The sequence below is a fragment of the Rana temporaria genome, chromosome 4, assembly GCF_905171775.1.
Source record: "Rana temporaria chromosome 4, aRanTem1.1, whole genome shotgun sequence".
NCBI lineage: Eukaryota > Metazoa > Chordata > Amphibia > Anura > Ranidae > Rana > Rana temporaria.
In genome coordinates this window covers 460816848-460832751 of record NC_053492.1, presented here as the reverse complement: position 1 = coordinate 460832751, position 15904 = coordinate 460816848, and the positions used below count along the sequence as shown (strand labels likewise).

General features: G+C 44.5%; 1 protein-coding gene across 6 annotated transcripts in view; it reads left to right on the top strand.

Moving 5' to 3' along the window:
• CCDC88A (coiled-coil domain containing 88A) overlaps positions 1–15904 on the top strand; it is a 317092-nt gene that overhangs the window by 284815 nt on the left and 16373 nt on the right. For 4 of the 6 annotated variants that reach the window (XM_040351668.1, XM_040351667.1, XM_040351669.1 and 1 more), the window contains 2 exons: positions 4817–5085; positions 12896–15070. In XM_040351668.1, coding sequence (XP_040207602.1) covers positions 4817–5085; positions 12896–13741 — 1115 coding nt within the window. In that variant the 3' untranslated portion in view covers positions 13742–15070. Of the gene's footprint in view, positions 1–4816; positions 5086–12895; positions 15071–15904 lie in introns of those variants that run through there. The other 2 variants (XM_040351671.1, XM_040351670.1) reach the window with 1 other exon arrangement.

Sequence of the window (15904 nt, the reverse complement as noted above, 5' to 3'; positions counted from 1 at the left end):
GTGCTCTTATATCAAGACATCGCTTGTATATCAAGTCAAAATTTATAAAAAAAAAATAGCTTGTCTTGCAAAACGCTCTCAAACCAAGTTACTCTCAAACCAAGGTTTTACTGTACTTTGTTTTTTACCCGGTATTCTGCTAAATTAGGGATCTCCAAACCTACGGCCCTCCAGTTGTTGCGAAACTACATGTCCCCATTAAGCATTGAAAAACTCTGACATTCAGAGACATGACAAGGCATGATGGGAATTGTAGTTCCTGAACAACTGGAAGGCTGTAGTTTGGAGACCCCTGCTTTAAACCGGAAGTAAACCCTTCTATTTTATAGTTTCAAAAAACAGTTAACATTCCCGGCATGCCGGCAATGCTAGCTGTTATATTGGTTGTGCTCTCAATCAAACTATCAAACCATCCAATGACCCGTGTCATAATGGATCACATGTGCAGCATTATGGCAGTTGCAGATTAAACAGAGGCCAAGATGGCAGCTTCCTTGGCTGAAAGCAATAATAGGGTTTACTTACACTTTAAATACCACTTCCTGTTCCTGGGTGGCTACCTCATTCCTCCACTGTATCTATGGAGGGAGCCATGGATTTCAGCCTTGACGGCTTTCCTGATATGGACTACAAACATGTCTGTATCTCTTCATCTCTATTAGGCTGGGTTCACACTACGGTTTTCCCGTCCGTCAGCCGCATACGATTTCAGTATCGAAAACGTACGGGCCCGGACGGGAAAACGTATAGATAGAGAATGCATTGCAAATCGTATGCACTCAGATGCATCCGGGTGCGTACGATTTGCTGGCAAAACGTTTTTTAAACGTATGCAAAACCGTGTTCAACCACGGTTTTGCGGTCGTTTTTAAAACAGTATGGCAACCGCATACGTTTTCCTTTAACATTAATGTTAATGGAAAACGCACATATGTGCGGTGCCATACGTTCCCGTCCGTTTCAGCCGCATACGTTTTTTCATATAAATCGTATGCGGCTGACGGACGGGAAAACCGTAGTGTGAACCCAGCCTTACATGGAGGGCAGGAAACTAGGTAGGGTACAGAAGAATGCTAGGAAGGAAAGTATTCTTCGGTGCAGCTCACAAGAAGTGACATGGACACTGCATTTCTGTCAAAAACAGGTATTCTCTGTATTTTCTCAAAATGTTCGCTTGAAAAAAAAAAAGAAAACGAAATCAGCCGTCACATCTAAGGACTGTAAGGCCCCATACACACGAGAGGATTTATCCGCGAATACGGTCCAGCGGACCGTTTCCGCGGATAAATCCTCTCGAGGATTTGTGCGGATTTCCAATGCGATGGAGTGTACTCACCATCGCATTGAAATCCGCGCCGAAATCCTCTAGCAATGACGTGTCGCCGCGATTATGACGTGCGCGACGCTGTCATATAAGGAATTCCACGCATGCGTCGAATCATTACGACGCATGCGGGGGATCCCTTCAGACGGATGGATCCGGTGAGTCTATACAGACCAGCGGATCCATCCGTTGGGATGGATTCCAGCGGATAGATTTGTTTAGCATGTCAGCAAATATTTATCCGCTGGAAATCCATCCCAGGGGATAAATATCCGCGGAAACAGACCTGCTGGAGTGTACACACCATAGGATCTATCCGCTGAAACCCATTCGCTGGGATTTTTCAGCGGATGGATTCTATCATGTGTATGGGGCCTAAGCTGCAATATATTTTGTTCTGTTCTTGGGTGTAGTTATCCTTTTATTAGTGCTGTACAAAGAACTCTGATCATTATCTGAATTCTGATGGGTTGCTGCACATCACTGCATTTTCTACCCCAAAATCATGTTTTCCTGGTTGTTTTTAATTTTTTTTGCCATTTGTGTTTGTTGGTGTTTTGTTGTGGAAGTATGTAGTCTACCATTTAATGACTTTTATTTTAAAAACACTAGTTGCCTGTCATACCGATTTTTTGGGGGGTTCTGACTCGGGACAAGTATAAAGCTCAGGAATTCATTGGCTGCATCTGAGCCAAAAAATATTCACCACTTGAAGACCTGGCATTTTCTGGCACTTTTTGTTTCCATGTGAAAATCCTTTTTTTTGGGGCTAGAAATTAGTTAGAATCCCCAAACATATATTTTTTTTAAAACAGAGGCCCTAGCACAGGGGTCTCAAACTGGCGGCCCTCCAGCTGTTGCGGAACTACAAGTCCCATCATGCCTCTGCCTGTGGGAGTCATACTTGTAACCGTCAGCCTTGCAATGCCTCATGGGAATTGTAGGTTTGCAACAGCTGGAGGGCCACCAGTTTCAGACCTCTGCCCTAAAGAATAAATTGGTGGGTTTTGCAAAAAATTGTATGTCACGTGGTATTTGCACAGCGTTTTTTTTTTGGGAAAAAAATACACTTTTTTAAATCCGAGTTAAAAAAAACACAATACATAGCCCGATGTTTTTGTAAAATATAAAATATGAGGTCACGCTGAATAAATGGATACTAAAAATGTAATGCTTTAAAATTGTGCACGCCCGCACAATGGCGACAGTTCAAACGACGTACATTTTACTATCCATAGGCGATGAGTAATAAACCTTTACAGATTACCGCTTTATATCTACAGAGGATGTCTGGTGCTAGAATTACTGCCTGTGATCCAACATTCGCAGCGATACCTCACGTGTGTGGGACGATCGTGGATTGCGTGCGTGCGGGACCAACACATACGTTTGCATTTACGCGCTAGCAAGGGGGGGTGGGCATTCACTTTTAAAAAATATATATATATATATGTGTATATATATATATATATATATATATATATATATATATATATATATATATATATATATATATATATAATTTTTTTTTTTTTTTTTTTTTTTTTTTTTTTTAATAAGTGCAATCTATGATAAATATATATACATCAAGATCTGCATTTTTTATTACTTTTGATTTTTTTAAAAATAGCAACGTTAAAGGGTAACTAAAGGTTCTATTTTTTTTAAACAAACATGTCATGCTTACCTATTATGTGCAGCTGGTTTTGCACAGAGGCCCCAGATCCTTCTCTTCCTGGCTGCTCCTCTTCTCAAGTGTCCCCCGTGGAGAGCTGCTCTCCTTCAGGGCACTCGTGCGGGTGCACTCCCACGTCCTATTGACACAGACAGCAGGACTCGGCCCCACGGCTCCTGTGTCATTGGATTTGATTGACAGTAGCGTGAGCCAATGGCTGCGCTGCTATCACTCTATCCAATCAGGACCCAAGGCACTGGCTGTAGCTGGTGTGCTCATCCCTGTCGCTGGAAAGACCGGGTTCAGGTAAGTAAAAGGGGGGCTCTAGGGGGGGCTGCAGCACAGAAGAGATAAAGTGGTTGTAAAGCTTTGATTTTTTTTTTTAACAAACCTGTAATACTTACCTCCACTGTGCAGCTCGTTTTGCACAGAGTGGCCCCGAACCTCTGGTTCTGGGGTCCCACGGCAGCTGTCGCGGCTCCTCCTCGCAATAGCTGACCCCCTCTGGGAAGCTCTCTCCCGAGGGGGTTAGCTTGCGGGCGCACTCCCGTAGCATACATTTGGCGTCCATAGTCCCGGTGGCCACGTCATTGGATTTGATTGACAGCAGCACAAGCCAATGGCTGTGCTGCTATCAATCTATCCAATGAAGAGCCGAGAAGCCCGGGCAAAGACCAAGCGCAGTTGCGACGCAGGACTTTCATGGGCTCAGGTAAGTAAAACGGGGGGCTGGGGGGCCGGTAAATGACAGATGTTTTTTCACCTTAATGCATAGTATGCATTAAGGTGAAAAACATGAACCTTTACAACCCCTTTAAAGCTGGTATAGCTGCAAAGAGTGGGCCAACTCAATATTGAACCCTATGGACTAAGACTGGGATGCCATTAAAGTTCATGTGCGTGTAAAGGCAGGCGTCCTAATACTTTTGACAATCTAGTGTGTAAATAGCCCTGCCCCCCTTTATCTTGTTGCTTTCTCCATTGAAAATAATGGCAAGCAGGGCTGGACTGGGACAAAAATGTGGCCCTGGACTTCATCCAGACTGGCCCACTTTGACAGGTCTCTCCCATGGCGGCCGGACAACTCCCGCACCCCCCCGGCCACCCAAGCCCCCTCTCCCCTTCATTAGCCACTAGCTGTTCTACTTTATTAGAGTAGAACGGCTGGTACTGGTACTCTTATAGGCAGACCAGTGGGGAAGCTAGACATTATTTCACCCGGGGCAAAGAATCAGTCTGGTGCCCCCCTTATGGGACTAGATTAGGCAGAAGTGAGAAACTCTCAGGCCATAGCTGTTGAGTCAGCTGTCTGTCCCCTCCCCCATGCTCCTCTGTCGTCCCCCCTGCTCCTCTGGTCCTCCCTTTGCTTCTTTGTTCCCCCCAGGTGAGCGCTGCGGAGAGGGAGAGGAGGTGAGCGCTGCAGGAAGGGAGACACAGAGGAGCGGAGGGCGGCGGCGGTCCGCTGTCACTGAAGCCGGCCCACTGAGCCATCGGCCCACTGGGAAACTCCCTGTAGACCCAATGGCCAGTCCATCCCTGATGGCAAGCACCAAAAAAGATTCTAGAGATTAGTGCAATACCCTTGCAATGGCCACTGTAGAGGGAGGAGTTGGGAACACAGGTGTGGAGATCTCTAGGGTCCTCGGATGGTGTAAGAAACCTGCGAGTGATGCAGCCAGTTGGTATCTATCCACAACTGACCCAATACCTAGCTCTGATTTGTGAATAATGCCGTTTTGTAATTGTTACTGACTGAATAAACACATTTTTCTACTCTCAATACTCTGCGTTCATATCTGCTTATTGGTCCACCACAGGTACCGCTCAGAGCAGGTCCCAGAGCCACAGCAGTGGAGATTTTGGTTTGAACCATGACAATGAAGTGTGGTCCGGCAGCAATAGTCCAGTCCAGTATTTCGGTCAGCGCTTGAAAAAGTCTGCGGCATCCAGCCCCATGCTTAGACTCCAGTCGTGTGATGGAGCGGAATGCCTTGCCCAGTCGAAGAAGAGGCTGGGGTCACCCGGAAGTGAGATGGTCTCCCTCAAGCAATTCTTAGAGGAAAGCAGCAAGCTCACTGTAAGCCAGGTGAGTTGGAGAGCTTGTCCTCTAATATCTAGTAGTAGACACTGACATTTAACTAGACTTGTTCTGTAATGTTGAAGGCATTTCCACGCTTATCCAAGCCACTTCAGTTTTAATGAATTTAACCACTTCCATACCGGGCACTTACGCACCTTACTGCCCAAGCCACTTTCAGCACTGTCGCACTTTAAATGACAATTGCGCGGTCGTGCTACACTGTACCCAAACAATTTTTTTATCATTTTGTTCCCACAAATAGAGCTTTCTTTTGGTGGTATTTGATCATCTCTGCGGTTTTATTTTTTGCGCTATAAACAAAAGAGCGAAAATTTAAAAAAAAAACACAATTTTTTACTTTTTTATTTAATAAATATCACATTTTTTTTTTTAAAAAACATATTTTTTCCTCAGTTTAGGCCGATACGTATTCTTCTACATATTTTTGGTAAAAAAAACAACGCAATAATCATATATTGATTTTTTGCGCAAAAGTCATAGCTTCTACAAAATAGGTGATAGATTTATGGCATTTTTATATTAATTTTTTTACTAGTATTGGCGGCGATTTGCGATTTTTTACTGTCACCGTGACATTGCGGCGGACACTTTTGACACGTTTTTGAGACCATTCACATTTATACAGCGATTAATGCTATAAATATGCATTGATTACTGTGTAAATGTGACTGGCAGGGAAGGGGTTAACCACTAGGGGGCGTTGAAGGGGTTAATATGTGTCCCTAAGATGTGTAACTGTAGGGGGGAGGGGACTCTCAAGGGGAGGAGACCGATGTGTGTTCCTCTGTACTGGGAACACACATTGGTCTCCTTACCGCTGACAGGAGGTGGATCTGTGTGTTTACACACACAGATCCACACTCCTGCCGTGATTACCGACAATCGCGGGCACCCGGCGACAATCGCGGCCGCCGGGCACCCGCGCCAGGTCACGAGCGTCGCCGCGTGAGCCCTAGATCGCCGGGAAACACAGGACGTCATATGACGTCCACCCGGATCGAGGAGGGGTTCATGCCGCCGTTATTTTACAATGACGCGGTATGGATGTGGTTAAGGGATATACCCCAACATTTATATCCATGCAGGTAGCACCAACATTTTATTTTATTTATTTTTTCTCACAAAAACTTTATTGAGGAAAAAAGTGCAACTAATAGAGATCACGTAATCCGTTACAAAAATGGCAATGCCCCTTTGGGCGGGTGAAACAACACAGCACAAGATCAGTTACAAAGGTAACACCGGCATGTAAAGCAAACATTACAGAAGAAAAGCAAGTCTTATGAGAACATATATCATTCATAAGCCTAATGCCGCGTACACGCGACCGTTTTTTTCTAGAACATTGAAAATTACGTTTTTTTTACGTGATTCTTGTCAAGCCTGCCTTGCATACAGACTATCGTAAAAAAAAAATGCTCTAGCAAAGCGCGGTGACGTACAACACGTATGACATCGCTATAAAGAGGAAGTTCCATTTGGATGGTGCCACCCTTGGGGCTGCTTTTGCTGATTTCGTGTTGGTAAAAGTTTGGTGAGAGATGATTCGCGCTTTTCAGTCTCCCGTCTCATACCTTGCTTCTGAGCATGCACGTTTTTTTTAATGTCGTTAAAGCCTGCACACGACGTGAAAAGCGACGCAAAATATTAGAGCATGTTCTAAATTTTTGATGGCCATTTTGCACGTCATGAAAAATGCTCTGGAGCCCACACACGATCGTTTTTAATGACCATTTTAGTCATGAAAAACGGTCATGTGTACGCGGCATCACAGTTACAACAAAATGTGAGCTCATAAATGTCCATGTACTCACAGATAACATACCACGAGGCTTGTCCAACATTAACCGTAAATGTACCAAAGGCACATGTAGACCTGTCAAGCCTGGTCCTTTCTCATCCCCCAGGGATTAAAATGGGTGTCTGACAGGCCCTAGAAGCCTTTATAGAGGGGTAGCTTGGGTCAGGGGCAGACTGACCATTCGGGCACTCGGGCACTGCCCGAGGGCCCCATGCCACTAGGGGGCCCCATCAGGGTTGCCAGCCTCAGTAAAACCAGGGACAGTATGTAAAAATCTTTTTTTTTTTTTTTTTTTAAATCCCAAGATTATAGCTGCCCCGCCTCTCCAGTATCTTTTCAGTGTGTGTATGTATACTGTGTGTCTGTGTGTGTATACTGTGTATGTATACTGTATGTGTGTGTGTGTGTGTGTGTGTACTGTGTGGCCCCATAATCTCCTATTGCCTGGGGGGCCCCATAATTTCCTATTGCCAGGGGGCCCCATAATCTCCTATTGCCAGGGGGCCCCATAATCTCCTATTGCCAGGGGGCCCCATAATCTCCTATTGCCAGGGGGCCCCATAATCTCCTATTGCCAGGGGGCCCCATAATCTCCTATTGCCTGGGGGCCCTATAATCTCCTATTGCCAGGGGGCCCCATGAGTTGTCAGTCCGCTCCTGGGCAGGGTAGGATATCAGAAGGCAAAACCAAGGGAATGGGCCTATTACAGGAGTGACAAGGCTGTGCGTGCCAGCAAATAAAGAGCGGTGGAGAAGAACACAAGAAGAGGGGCTGTAGGAATAAAAAAGAGGGCTGGGGGGGGGGGGGGTAGAGGGAGAAAAAGCAAAAGGGAGAAAGGGGGTGTGGTTAGGGAGGGGAAAAAAGGGGGAAATCTTTCCTCTGGGCCCCAACCAAAGCGATTGAATCCCACAGACCCGCCCATGCTGTTTAAAGAAGGTAGTGAAAGAGGCGAGGCGAAAGATCCGGTCAATCGCACACGCAAATTCAGCCATACTCACAATAGCTACGTCAGAAGTTGCTAACATTATCAGCTTAGGTAGGTCGATCCAACATCGTAATCCAATACTATGGAAAGGCAGCTGTTGTCCAATAACGGGATGGAAGGTGTAGAAATTGTGAAACCATCCTATTCTAGTCACATAATCCCATTCTCTGTGTCAGCAAGACCTCATATTTACCAATTCTACAATATATATGACTAAAGGTGTGAATTGTTTTCAAAACTAAGACCTTAAATCCCTCCTTTGCACTTCGAAGTATTCAGATCGACAAAAACGGCGATTCTGAATACTGTATTTTTTTATTTTTTTTTTAAACCGGTGCCATTGGCAGCTGAGAAAACCGGAAGTGACGTTGTGATGTCTTTTCTGTGTTTACATTCAGGAGATTGGAACAAAGCAGTTTCCGGCTTCGTGCCAGTCTGTCTTTAGGCGCTGGAAGTGGCGCATCGCGGATCGGGTTTTAGCCGCATCGGTTGTTATCCCTGGAAAGCCGACCGCCCGCTTTAAAAAACAGTATCGGGATGATGCCTGCAGCTGCGGGCGTCATGCCGGCATAACCCCTTAAACCCGAGGCTGCATATATGCGAACACTCAGCGCCAAGGGGAAAATGCATTTGGGTTCCAAAAATATGAATGCAATCTATGCACTGGGGGGTCCTAGTAGATCACAATGGCATTCGATGCCAGGCTGCTGCAAGCAAAGCAAACACAAAATTGGCATGCATTAAAAAGGGGATCAACTCCAGAGATAAAACAATAATTCGCCCACTCTACAGGACTCTGGTCTGGCCGCACCTGGAGTATGCTGTCCAGTTCTGGGCTCCAGTCAAGAAGGATCTGCTGGAACTGGATAGAGTCCAGAAAAGGGCAAGAAAGCTAATAAAGGACGCCTATGATGTTAACCCCTTCCCTGCCAGTGTCAGTACAGTGACAGTGCATTTTTTTTAGCGCTGATCACTGCATTAGTGTCACTGGTCCCCAAAAAGTGTCACTTAGTGTCAGATTTGTCTGCTGCAATGTCGCAGTCCCGCTAAAAATCACTGATCGCCTCCATTACTAGTAAAAAATAAATAAAAATTCCATCATTTGTAGACCCTATAACTTTTGGGCAAACCAATTAATATATACTTATTGGGATTTTCATGCTGATATGTCAGTAAGTTAGTAATGCGAGAGGAGACTGAAGGACTGAGGTGAGGAGTAGACAGACAGATTTGGGTGTCATCAGCTTATAAGTGGTATTGGAAGCCGTGTGCGGTTATCAAGTGACCAAGGGAGGAGGTGTAGATAGAGAAGAGAAGGGGTCCAAGAACGGAGCCTTGGGAAACCCCACAAGGGGCAATAGTGAGGAGGAGATAGTTGTAGATAACACTGAAGGGAGCACTGTGGAAGGTAGAGAACCAGGATAGAGGAGAATCTTGGAGGCCAAGGGAATGGAGTTTTCTGAGGAGCGGGTGATCAACAGTATCAAAGGCTGCAGAGAGGTCAAGTAGTTAGAGTATGGAGTAGTGGCCATTGGTTTTAGCAGTAAGTAGATCGTTGAGTTTTAGTAAGGCAGTTTCTGTGAAATTCTACTAGCAAAAGCCAGACTGTAAGGGATCAAGAAGGTTATTTTCACTGCGGTAGGAGCTGAGACGGTTGTAGACGAAGTGTTCGAGAAGATTTTTTAGAAGATGTTTTAGAGGTGAATGGGAGCAATGAGATGGGTCTTAAAGGGGTTGTAAAGGTACCATTTTTTTTTTCCTAAATATCTTCCTTTACCTTAGTGCAGTCCTCCTTCACTTACCTCATCCTTCCATTTTGCTTTTAAATGTCCTTATTTCTTCTGAGAAATCCTCACTTCCTGTTCTTCTGTCTGTAACTCCACACAGTAATGCAAGGCTTTGTCCCTGGTGTGGAGTGTTGTGCTCGCCCTCTACGTTGCAGCTCCTTTCTCTATCTGCAACGTAGAGAGCGTCCTGACTCTCCCGTAGTCCAAGGGAGGGGGCGAGCACGACACTCCACACCAGGGAGAAAGCCTCACATTACTGTGTGGAGTTACAGACAGAAGAACATGAAGTGAGGATTTCTCAGAAGAAATAAGGACGTTAAAAAGCAAAATGGAAGGATGAGGTAAGTGAAGGAGGACTGCACTAAGGTAAAGGAAGATATTTAGGGGGGGGGGGGAAATGTACCTTTACAACCCCCTTAAGTTGTTGGCCTTTTTTCTTTTTTTAGGGCTTATGCCGCATACACACGGTCGTTTTTCGCCATGAAAAAAAACGACGTTTTTAAAAACGTCATTTGAAATCATTGTGTGTGGGCTTCACATAGTTTTTCGGCGTTTTTTAAAATGTCGTTTTTCGGGTTGTAAAAAATGACCGTGTGTGGGCTAAAACGACGTTTTAAACCCGCGCATGCCCAGAAGCGAGTTATGAGATGGGAGCGCTCGTTCTGGTAAAACTACCATTCATAATGGAGTAAGCACATTCATCGCGCTGTAACAGACAGAAAAGCGCAAATCGTTTTTTACTAACAAGGAATCAGCTAAAAGCAGCCCAAAGGCGAATAGAACTTCCCCTTCAGAGTGCCGTCGTACGTGTTGTGCGTCACCGCGCTTTGTTCATCATTTTTCAAAAACAATGTTTTTTTTAATGATGAAGTTGGAAAAACGTTGTTTTTTGGACATGCTGAAAAAAAATTTTTTTTTCATGCCGAAAAACGACCGTGTGTACGCGGCATTAATCTCTCTCTCGTTTTTATATCTGATTGTAATGAAAACTTTCATAGGTTATGTCATTTCTAGATTTCTTGGTTGAAACTCCATTTTGCTGCTTGGTAGAACATGCTTAGGAAATTGGGCAACTACTGTATATTGCAATAGTTTTTATTTTATTTTTTCTATTTTACTTTTTGTGTTACAATAATATAAAAATGTTTATTTACGGAGATTTTATTGCTATGAAACCATATAAGGTTTTATTTGCAGCTTTATTTATATTCCTAGTTAAAGAATTGAATAAAAACGTATAAAAAAAAAAAGAAACCCCATTTTTGCGGCTTGGTAGAACATGCTTAGGAAATTGGGCAACTACTGTATAAGGCAATAGAGAGGGCTGTATGTTTGTTTTTAGATGTTAACGTCATTTTTTTTTTTTACAAAACAAAAGTGCATTCCAGATGTTGAAGAATGATGTTAGGGAAGAGAACGGAGTAGGACATATGGAAATTGGAGGCTGCACTTGATTATAATAATCATTTGTGACAGCACAGCACTACATAGAATGCTTACATGGCCATCTGGGCATCAAAGCTGCTGATTTATAGTACACATACAATCCTTTTCTGGAGAATAACTGTTTATTCTTGGAAGTTAATTGTGAACATTAAAGAGTGTTTTTGTATAGCTAAACTTCAAGGACATCAGAAGGATTTGTATTTTTTTTTTTTTTTGGATAGCGTAGTGGTTAGACCCAATCATACAAATGGGAAAGGAGGGACTGCCGCTCCTGGTGAGTGCACTGTGCAATCAGTGTCCTCTCAGAAACCGTGGGTGCCGGCAATGCACGAAGCAGAACTCAAAAGGAAAATAGGGACGGCCGCACACCAAAAAAACTTTAAAAGGTAGCCTTTAACCGCTTAACCCCCCGGACCATTTTGCTGGTCAAAGACCAGAGCACTTTTTGCGATTCGGCACTGCGTCGCTTTAACTGACAATTGCGCAGTCGTGCGACGTGGCTCCCAAACAAAATTGGCGTCCTTTTTTTCCCACAAATAGAGCTTTCTTTTGGTGGTATTTGATCACCCCTGCGGTTTTTAGTTTTTGCGCTATAAACAAAAATAGAGCGACAATTTTGAAAAAAATGTATATTTTTTACTTTTTGCTGTAATAAATATCCCTCAAAAATATATAAAAAAAAGTTTTTTTCCCTCAGTTTAGGCCGATACGTATTCTTCTACATATTTTTCGGAAAAAAAAATTGCAATAAGCGTTTGATTGGTTTGCGCAAAAGTTGTAGCATTTACAAAATAGGGGGTATTTTTATGCCATTTTTATTAATATTTTTTTCTTACTAGTAATGGCGGCGATCAGCGATTTTTTTTCGGTACTGCGACATTATGGCGGACACTTCGGACGCTTTTGACACATTTTTGGGACCATTGGCATTTTTATAGCTATCAGTGCTATAAAAATGCATTGGATTACTATAAAAACCACTGGCAGTGAACGGGTTAACACTAGGGGGCGGGGAAAGGGTTAAGTATGTCCCTGGGTGTGTTCTTACTGTGGGGGGAGTGGCCTTACTAGGGGAAATGACTGATCTTCCGTTCATACATTGTATGAACAGAGGATTAGCGTTCCCCCCCCCCCTGACAGGACCGGCAGCTGTGTGTTTACACACACAGCTCCCGGTCCCCGCTCTGTAACGAGCGATAGCGTGTGCCCGGCGGGGATCGCGCCCGCCGGGCACGGGAGTCGGGGGCGCGTGCGTGCCCCTAGTGGCTTGCGAGAGAGTCGACATAGAGCTACGGCTCTCGCACAGGAGAGCCAACCTGACGCCGTAGAATGACAGCGGCAGGTCGGCAAGTCGTTAATGGTAAAAAAGGAAAAGGCACTACACAGCAAGCAGTGGGGTATAAATCTGATGCCTTTCACACTGGAGTTCAGTGCTTAGTCATAGCTAACATAGCTTTTTAGCTATGACTAAGCACTGAACTCCAGTGTGAAACGCGTCAGCTATATACCCCACTGCTTGCTGTGCTTTGTAGTGCTGTTTTACTTTTTTACCATGAAAGGCTACCTTTTAAAGGTTTTTTGGTGTGCGGCCGTCCATATTTTCCTTTTGAGTTCTGCCCCAATCATACACTTGCACCAGTGCAGTCTGATTTTGTATACTGTGTGTAGCATGAACCAGCCTGCATAACAACAGATTTAATGTCTCCTGTACCGGCCTATTGATCATATTAAAATAGGCAAACACCTGTTACTTCCAATGTTTTCTATTTTCGTAGATTCGGTCTGGAAGCCAGGAAAACCTTCTAGACGAAGTCATGAAAAGCTTGTCTGGCTCCGCTGAATTTTCAGGATTACAGTCTCCGTCACAGCTGTCTCCTGGCCTAGCAGTGGGTGACAAAAAGACTGGGAAAGCAGAGCCGTGTACACGACCCAACACTTGGAAAAAAGAGGAGAATATGCGATTCACATTCCCTGTAGAGACGGTCACGCAATCTGTAGATGGAAGCGCTGCTCTAAGTCCAGGGATGGCGTGTACACAACGACAAACGGCTAAAGAGCCCAGCCAATTCGCCACCTTACCTCGTGCTAGCAGTGTCATCTCCACGGCCGAGGGGACCACACGTAGGACAAGTATTCATGATTTTTTATCCAAAGACAATAGGTCACCTGTATCAGTTGATCCATCACCGACACAGGAAGATGCTCCATCTTTATCGAGTGAGTACAGTAGAGTCAAGCCCTTGCCTAACGTTCTCTCCAGCATACCCCTTCCGTGTATGGTTAGCAATGATCCTCAACATTGTTCAGGTTGCGATGTAGTTTGCCATAGAAAAAGCAGCCTATCAGAAGGGACCCATATCATATCCTACACTTCACCGTGCATGTCTTGCCCCTACCTCTCACTCAACCCGAATTTGGTGAGTAGCATCAGTGGACCACCTGGAGATAGACAGTTTAGTGTCCCATCTACTCAACAGCAAGATTGTCCAAAGTCCAGTAATCATGTACTGAACACAAGTGAATGTTCAGACCCCCAATGTCTACATAGTAGTGAAGCTGAGTCTACCTTACTAGTGTCAGAAGATAATCAAAGTGTTTGGTATGAATATGGTTGTGTTTGATTTTAGAACAATGGGGAACAGCTCTTGTCCAGAGCATTCTATTCCTATGACAAAATGATTTGTCTGGGTGTTTGGGCTACAAATCTTTCTTCCTTTAGACACGTTGAGCCTTAAGACCAGTGGTTGCAAGACGATGGAGCAATACTCCGATATTGTAAGAAGGCGGTTGTAGGATTCAGGCATTTTTTTACAGCCACTGCATGAAACACCTCTCCTTTTGTTTCGTTTGAGCATGCCCAGCCCAGCTGTCCTCTGTGTGCTAATATGTGGCAGAAAAAGTGATACTCAACCTAAAACTGTCAGATTATGGGACTTATTATTATGTACTCTTACCCAATGCCTTGCAGATGCATGCATTTAATGTGCTGTAATAAAATGTACATTGCAGAGTCAATAAAAGTAGTGCACTCAGGTGGGCAAGAAGAGGGGAACTATGCCCGCCAAAGGTTCATAATCCGTCCAGAAAGAATTTTCAGCTTCATGAACATGTCATAGTTAAGTCAGTTCCATAGCACTCCAGTAGGATGCTGACTGCCGCCATTTTGTTGGATCTCACTGCATGCCTGGGTCCCCCCACCCCATTGATTGATTGGCCACAGAGAGTGATAGTTTACGTCTCACCAGTGGAGCCCTACATCACAACCAAGTGCCATGGTACCGACTTTTACCTTTGACATGGTCATGATTCAGAAGATTTTTTCTAGAATGATTTATGAACCCAAGGTGGACATAGTTCCTCCTCTTGTCCACCTGAGTGTGCTGCTTTTATTGACTCTGCAGTTTACCATAGGGCTCTACTGGCTAGGTTAGCAGCATCAGTGTTTTGGACTACCATCCGCTCCAGCAGGGGTGTTTTTATAGAGCTGGGACATTCAGTGTAATAAAACGTACAGTAACCCCTACAGACTTATGATCCTGATAAGCTTCCCATCCAAATATTCTTTAGTTTTACTGGTGTTTGACAAGTGTACCACTCGGGACAGTATCGCTGTTCACAATTCATACATTTATTTTGCATGACGCATGTATCATGACAACAAAATGTAACATATTGCATCTTACTAGTCCTTAGATTTGGTGGCTGCATTCATTTTCTTTTTAAGGACTTGTCTGTTGAGTTGCGTTTTTCTGAACATCACTGCATATTTATGGTGTGAACACGGCTCATAGAAAACATTTTTTTCACGTAAACAAGCCCTTTTTTTTGCTTTATTTTCACCTGGTACCCAAGGATAATACACCTCCCTCCTTTTTCTGGGTGGCCATGCTTGGTCACTCCACTGTATCTATGGAGTAGGGTGACCACGTGTCCCGAAAAGCCCGGGACAGTCCCACATTTTGCAGTTCTGTCCCAGGCACCTTCATTCCAGGACAATACAGTGTCCCAGAATGAAACTGACACAGCCACCCCCCAAGCCAAACTAATGCCCCCAAAAAAAGGCTCCCACATCACCGCTTTACTCACTGACTGTACTTGTCCTGGTTGGAAATGCCTGGAGGAGCACAGTCCCCACCCCCTGCTTGTGATTGGAGAAATCATAAATCCTGCCTCTTGTGTCCAATCACTGAGCTGTGATTCGTTACAGCACAAGCTGATTTTTGGGAAGGGGGGGGTGTCCCTGAATGGTAGTTTGGAAATGTGGTCACCCTACTATGGATGAGGCCATGGTTGTCACCTGAATTGGATTTCAAATGCCTTCCTCTCCATAAGGGTGGGAGACTTGTAATCTTCAGAAAAAAGATAACAATATTTGACCTTTCAGTTCAACTTACAGGAATAAACAGTTAAGGCCCATCCACATGGGCGATCCGATTAGGTCCACCTGTCAGTTTTTCAGGCAGACTCAATCGGATGGTCAATGCATTCTTATGGACCGGCGTGTGTAAGCAGACTTTACACGCTACCGGCTACCTCTGGGTCCAATAAGGCCCACTAAAAATAATGGCGTCCTCTCCTATTTGGGAGGACCAGATTTGAAGCAACTCGGAGTAAACAAACGGGGTCTGTCTGTGTCCAAATAAAAGGAACTCACTGCTCCAGGTGTAACCCTGGCTTGCCTCCATGGTAAATTGTCAAATTTACCATGGAGGTGGTAAATTTGACCACCGCACGACGATATACGTTGACAGAATGGCACAGGCAGGCATATGTGCGTACCTGTA